Raw genomic sequence first — 7,167 nt, 5'->3', positions numbered from 1 at the left:
ACCAAAATACTAAATATATAATTAATCCAAATTAAACACATATTTATATGAAGATTAACAAGATGCCTTTATTAATTAATAAAATAAATTTTATATTCACACAAATATCTATGTTTTATCTTTAATTTTTGTTTTATAAAAATTCAATTCTGAGCTGTCTTAACAACAATGACTCATGATAAAACTACCTCTATTCTTCTAATATATTTAGGCCTTAAGTGACCAAATTTAGGTCCTACAAAACTATTTAACCTAGCCAATGTGATAATTCTATTTACCTAGTATTGTGTTCCTGTCTCGATATTATTCGATCTAGCTACACACAGACTATAGAAATTTTTTTTTTTAATATCATGTTCAATGATGACTAGATTAATGAACAAATTTCATTAATTTTTCGATATAAACCATCTTTCTATATGAAGCTTAAAGATATGCCTTAATTTTTAAAATATAGAGTTTACCTACAAATATACGAGATATTGACATTACAAAAGATAGATACTGGTCCACCAATTCTATATAATAGCAACTTATCTTTTAAGTGTAAATAAAATTATATATTTACAAAAGTGTTGTAATGTCAGTTCTTTATACATATTGTTCAAGAAATTGACAGTTTTTATTGTTTCTTTATTAAGGCAAAATACATGACTAAACTTACATGTATACAGTACAAATAAAAATTTACTTAAATTTAAAGCAATAAATAAAAATAAAATATATAAATAAGTTAATAATAGAAATAAATTAAAAATACTGATAGGTAATAAATGTATGCTGTGGAACATTTGTAACTATCAGGTGAACTTTTAAACAAAAACGAACTTTTAATCTAATATCGTGATTTTCTCATAAATTATTTCATCCTCAACAATAACTTCTTAAAACTAACTTCATGGACTTTCTTTAAATGCTTATCAAATGAAAAACTGATTGGGTTCTAATGACTTTGCAAAATTTACTGATCGTTTATCTCATCAAACAATTAAAAAAAAATTGCTTACAACAGAGATTTATAAAAAAAAACCTTGAATATGTAACAAAAAAAAAAGTTGATCATACTTTTACATTGGTTGAGAAACTATAATTTTAGTTATTTCTTGTAAAATAAAATAAAATAAATGATGATTATAGTTGGATGACGATGATAGTTTTTTTTTATTATTTTTATTTTTAATTAAATTGCAAATTTGTTTCATATGATTTTAGTTGGATGATGACGATAGATTTTTTTAATATTTATTTTTATTTAAATTCCAAACTTGTTTCATACAGTTATAGTTTTTTATTGTTAACTAAAATAATGTAAACCATGATTATAGTTGGATGATGATTTTTTTTTAATATTTATTTTTAATTAAATTCCAAATTTGTTTCATATGATTTTAGTCATTTATTGTAAAGGACTAGATTATTATAATCATAAATATAATAATTACAGTTATTTAACATAAATCATTAGTTTTTTTAAAATAGTCATAGACCGTTTTTATTTTTATTATTTTTTTCCCGCTCTGTATGGACATAATTATTCCATACATAAATTTAATACATACATATTGCATGAAAAAAAAATTTCACAATACTTTAGGTAGAATTAGATTTATTTAGCTGAACTCAGAGGACCTATTAATATAAACATTTGTTTTTAATTTCATAATAATTATAGATCGACTGCTTTCAAAATGAATTTTTAAGTTTCGTTTAATGAAAATCAATTTAGGTTTAAAATAAATAAAAATATAATAATTTTAAAAATACCGGACTAGATTTCACACTTTAAAATGGATTTTTGGATATTTTTACTTCATAAGTTTTACTTTTTATAGAAGAAAAATTAGAAACGAAAAATACTAAAGTATGGAGCATGTTATTGAATAAGCTTGACAAGCCTAATTATACAGACTAAGGGACCACGGAATTGTTTCAGAATATTCACATAACTACATACATTAAATTAAAATGATTCCACCAAAATACAAACATTCCACAATACATATAAAATTAATGACATTAACCAGCCAGTGAGCTTCTGACTGATTAGAAGTTAAATTTTTGATACAATTTTTTTCTTTAATACCTAAAAATGCTGTCAGTTTTCTTATTTAATTGACAAATTGAAAAACAAAAAAACAGAGTATTATGTCCAGGTTGAGTTGAAGTTCCAATGTTTAGTACGAACCATTAATAACAGCAACAGAACAATTACTAGAATAACAAATAATCAAATAAAACACATAGAACAGACTAGAAGATAACAAAAAATAACAGTAATTACAAAAAAATCTTTTTGGTATCATGTGTCATTAATATTAAAAAAATCACAGAGATCTTAATAAATTAAAAAAAAAAATATATCATACCAAATTAACATACCTGGTATTTAGACATGTGTAATAAATGCTCCAAAGAACAAACATAAAAAAATATTAAATATAATTTGGAATAATAAATTGGCATAACTGTTATGGACTATCCCTTAAAAACAACATAATTTTATAAATAAATTTTAAATTATATAAAACTAAAGTTTATATATAACCTTTTCTTGAGGTTGGTTTTATTGTTTAAATAAAATAATATTTTATTTAAACAATAAAACTGAAGATTACAAAAAATGTCTTTAATTTTAGAAGATGAACTTAAAAACAATTCAAACAAAGATAATCAATAAACTGATTGATAATTTTATTGTATTTTATTTTTATGTATAGATAAAAGTTACTTTTAAAAAATACAAATTTATACTTAAACTTGTTTAATTAAGTTGAACCTCTAAATATTGAACTTCCGCTCATCAAAAATATGCCGAGACACTTAAAAAGATATTTTATAAATGGGAAAATATGTTTTAAATTTTATTTAACCAATAACAACAAATAGTTATGCCATTACATCTCATAAGGAAAATGGTTTATGTACATCAAGTTCCTTCTTTTTGTAGAATAAACAACTAATAATTTAATATTCAAGTAATTACTTCTATATAATGTAATGCAGAAGTACTCAAATCTTTTTGTAGCTGTGGGTACATTTATAAGTTATCTGCCAGATGGCGGGCGTGAATCGTATAATTTCCTTGTTTATTAGAATAAGTTTTAATAAAAAAAAATCATCACTAATAAACGGTTTTAACGCGACAGTAACTTTACTGCTGTAATGTGTACTATCAATCACTGTACTGACATGTATAGTTATACCAAAGCAGTGACCATAGGCCAATAGCTCCGAAACATTTTTATTGTTTCAAAAAATAAACATTTAACTTCTATTCAAAGCTGTTCAATAATTTTTAACGAGTAATCTTATTAAATAAAAATTCTTTCAAAGCAGTTTTATTTATTTTTAAAAATAAAAATTATACATTAAATATTATTGTGAAATTTATTGAAAATAATTCATAACGGTTTTGGTCCTCTGTTGGTACAGTTTAGGTAGCAACAGTATTGAATATTCCTACTCTAATGTAACGTTTTCCATGTAATATAAGAATATACTGTTTATAATTGATTCATTTCATATATTAATTAATTAGGGCTTGAACTGTTGGGTAAGAAAGAAAAAAATTAGTTACAATGAATGTTGTATGTACTTTTTACATATAAAACTTACAAAAAAAAACAAATTATTACTAAATAAAAAACACCTTTAATCGCTAAGCAAAGAGTGCATTGAAAGATTAGTCTAACCCAAATGTACCTGGATCATTCCCTGTTTGCATAGGAAAAAAGGTCAGAATGAAACATAGATATCAGGACGACTACTTAAGGGTTAACCCAAAAAAATTCTTTTAATTTCACTAATTCAATTGTATTTTTTTATTATGTACTATAAACATATATCAGTGATGAAAAATTTCAGTCTTAAATATGTCAGTTTTTTACCAAAAAACTTTCAAGCTCAACATAAGAGGTTCAACTATAATTTTCTTCTCATAATAAAAAAAATTATGAATGCCATTTTGTTTTATTGTTATTTTAAATTTTAATGTTTACCTATGAAGCATTTTTGGTTTTGAACCAATGAATTAATTTTAAAAACAAACTTCTGAAAAGTTTCTCTCTTAACTGATCATTTTAACAAAATATATTCTGGCTATTTAATAAAATAATAACCAACAAACAAACACAAATAATATAAAAAGTAACTAATTTTTTAACTCATTTAGATAACTTGGAGAAATGGCAACATTAGCGTGTGGAAAAAAAGAAAGTAAAAAAATAAATTAATTTTCTTAAAATAAGCTCAAATTAGTCATAAGAAGCTTTGAGCTATGCAAAAAAGAGATTACGTTGTTACGTAAAATGAGATCATTGTATAAAATCTTGAGAATAAAATTACAAGAAATACCAAAAAAAGTTATTGACAAAATAATAAAATATGTTACATTTGTCGTATTACAGTTGATGACAGTATCACAGAATTTTTTTGTTTCAGACACAAACATTTACATGTATAGAGATATATATTATGTATGAGATCAGATGTATTTAACCGTATTTTAAATATTAAAAGTAGAATTAAATTTAGTACCTCGAACAGATTTAAAAGGCTAATAAACAAAAAAGTATTACAAAATGAAATGAAAGATGAAATATAGGCTCAATTTTAATATCGATAACTGTATACATGGAAGAATTAGGCACTCGCACAAAATATAACTAGGAGAAAAATTTTAATCATAAATACTTATCTTGGGGAGAATATAACCTTTTTTTTTTTCATTTCTTTTCTGATTTTGTACTTATTTCTTGACTAACAGATTAAAAAAATCAATTCGAATAAAAAATATGAGTCTTATCTAGTCAAATGATTCAGATCAAATGGCACAAATGACATTACAGTCGAAATTTCCAAAATAGATATTTATTTATAAATGGGCGATACAAATTTTAATAATTATACATTGACTCTTTTTTTTTTGAAAGAGTACAATCAGGTGATATTCAATTCTTGCGAAAGTACAATGCATAATAGTTTAGTTTAATCTTCTTATTTGGTTATTGCAAATTAAAGTTATAAAAATGGTTTTTGGGCAGAAATATAAATGTTCCTTTTACCTCAACATGTAACCACTTACTTTATGTTGCTTGTAAATTAGAAAATTCTCTTGAGATATACAACTAACTAAATACACTTCAAAGAACAAGCTTTAATAAATGTTAGAACTTGAAATGTTGATCATTAAATCAGCCAATTTTGAAAACCAACATATTACACATTTGATTTAAATGGACACGTCATAGATGTCCTACATAAGTTTTCCTCTATCCCAAAAGATAATTTTATTTATCTCCTGTTTAGGCCTAATATTGCTTACGCATCGAGCTTATTTAATTATGGATGTGCAATATTTTTAATATTAAATTAGCTGTTACATTGCTCACTGTAATCAAGAAAAAAAAATATGCTATTAACATAAAAAATAACAGCCAAAGTAACTGGCTTTATGCTAATTGGAAAGATAATTAATGAAAATTCAAAACTCTATTATAGTTTATTTGATTTCAGTTATATAAAATAAAGGTTCTGCAAAAGAAAATTAATTTGTATTTTAAAAATAATTACCAAAAGTATATTTAACTTCCGAAACAGTTATACATAAATTACTAACTTAAAATTGACTTGTTGCAAATCTTTTAAAACTTTTAATTGCACGTCAAATTTGAACATATTTTATGCCTTTCAAGTCAATTGACACATAAATATATTCTTAAAAGATTTTCGATGATTAATTGAATAGACTAACTGATACATTAGACATTACTAAAAATTATAATACTGTTTTGATGAATGTGTGTGGATCATCAACAGCTCCTATTAAAATTACTCAAAGTTTTAATTTTCTGTAATTACTTCTAGTTTTGCTCATTGAAGAATTAAAAAGAAAAATCTAAAAACATACTTATAAAATCACAATTAATAAACATAAAATTAAATATAATTTTAAAAACCATTCATAGCAAATACACAATAGCATTGCTGCTATTATGAGTTTATTGATCTCCGACGGTGTTATGCCTAATGGCATGTGTCCTGCGCAGAGGAGGAGAAGGAGGCGGATAGGATACGCCTCGAGGTGGCGTCGGCGGTGGCGGAGCCAGCCACCTCCTACCAGCCTCTTTTAGGTCAGGCAGTGACTGACCGAGCTGCGGCACAATTACACGCAGTGTATCTTGCCTAAAATAGCAAACCCATTAGAAATTTAAATTTAAATATCTATCAGCTATAGAAGTAAAAGCCATGCATTGGTGGTCAAGAACAGCAGAGCAAGAAAAAAAAGACTGAATGAATTTGGTCTCATCAGATCAGCAATTCATAAAAACTAAGAGAGTGAGAAAGTACATCTTCGGGTGTAAACAAGGTTTTTTAAAATATGAAATGGAACTTTTTTAACCAGAATAATTAATCCAGGAGATTTCCAGAAGTTCAAAATTAAAAATAAAAAAATTATGAAGAAGATGGTCAGAGGTGTGGTCAAAAGAAAACAAAAAATAGTTAACAACTATTTATTTGCTGATGTTTCACCCCTTTTTGTAAAGCTTCATCAGGGCTAAAAAGATACAAAAAAAAACTAAAATATTTGGACATAGTAGGATAATAAAATACAAAATAGTACATTAAGGTAGGGTTAAAATTATAAGGGTATTCATGATGTTTAGTTTAACAGGTTAACGCGTGTTAAATGGAGAAATATTTCCTTCTTTTACCATATTAAAATGATATAACATATAACATGGTTGAGAGTCCATTACTAGGTCTACTAAATGGAGAATGACGTCAAAAAAAAGACCAACTGAGCTCGTCACCATTTTGTTTGTTGTAGTACCAAGCAATATAGTATTATACATATTACTTGCTCATAGTTTGTGTTTTGATTCTGTTAGTATTGCTTTGGATGTTTTTATAACTAATAAAGCAATTGATGACAATAATAATAATATAATGAAAGCAGTCAATTAGCTCATCTTGATTCTCTTCCTTCCAAGTTAGAAGATCAACAAGACACTCAGTAGCCAAAATTTCACACAACTTCCACTTTTCACTCAATTTAGGCATGCTGTAATAAATTACTTTAATCAAAACTTAGAAGTAAACAATGACATGAAGTTTTGGATGGAACGGTTATAAAACAAGTTGCACAGAAAATCCGCTAGGAGCTCT

At 25.3% G+C, this 7,167-nt stretch overlaps 1 protein-coding gene across 9 annotated transcripts in view; it reads right to left on the bottom strand.

Moving 5' to 3' along the window:
- LOC106683597 (pleckstrin homology domain-containing family G member 5) overlaps positions 1 to 7,167 on the bottom strand; it is an 84,831-nt gene that overhangs the window by 35,176 nt on the left and 42,488 nt on the right. For 3 of the 9 annotated variants that reach the window (XM_014425158.3, XM_014425156.2, XM_014425157.2), the window contains exon 19: positions 5,640 to 6,183. The exons of 2 other annotated variants lie outside the window; for them this stretch is intronic. In XM_014425158.3, coding sequence (XP_014280644.1) covers positions 6,000 to 6,183 — 184 coding nt within the window. In that variant the 3' untranslated portion in view covers positions 5,640 to 5,999. Of the gene's footprint in view, positions 1 to 6; positions 2,212 to 5,639; positions 6,184 to 7,167 lie in introns of those variants that run through there. 4 more of the 9 variants (XM_014425165.3, XM_014425164.3, XM_014425166.2 and 1 more) reach the window with 3 other exon arrangements.

This window comes from Halyomorpha halys, unplaced genomic scaffold (genome assembly GCF_000696795.3).
Source record: "Halyomorpha halys isolate HHAL.00 unplaced genomic scaffold, Hhal_1.1 Scaffold498.1, whole genome shotgun sequence".
Lineage (NCBI taxonomy): Eukaryota > Metazoa > Arthropoda > Insecta > Hemiptera > Pentatomidae > Halyomorpha > Halyomorpha halys.
Note: the sequence above shows the minus strand (reverse complement) of the source record. Positions and strands in the feature narration are given on the sequence as shown.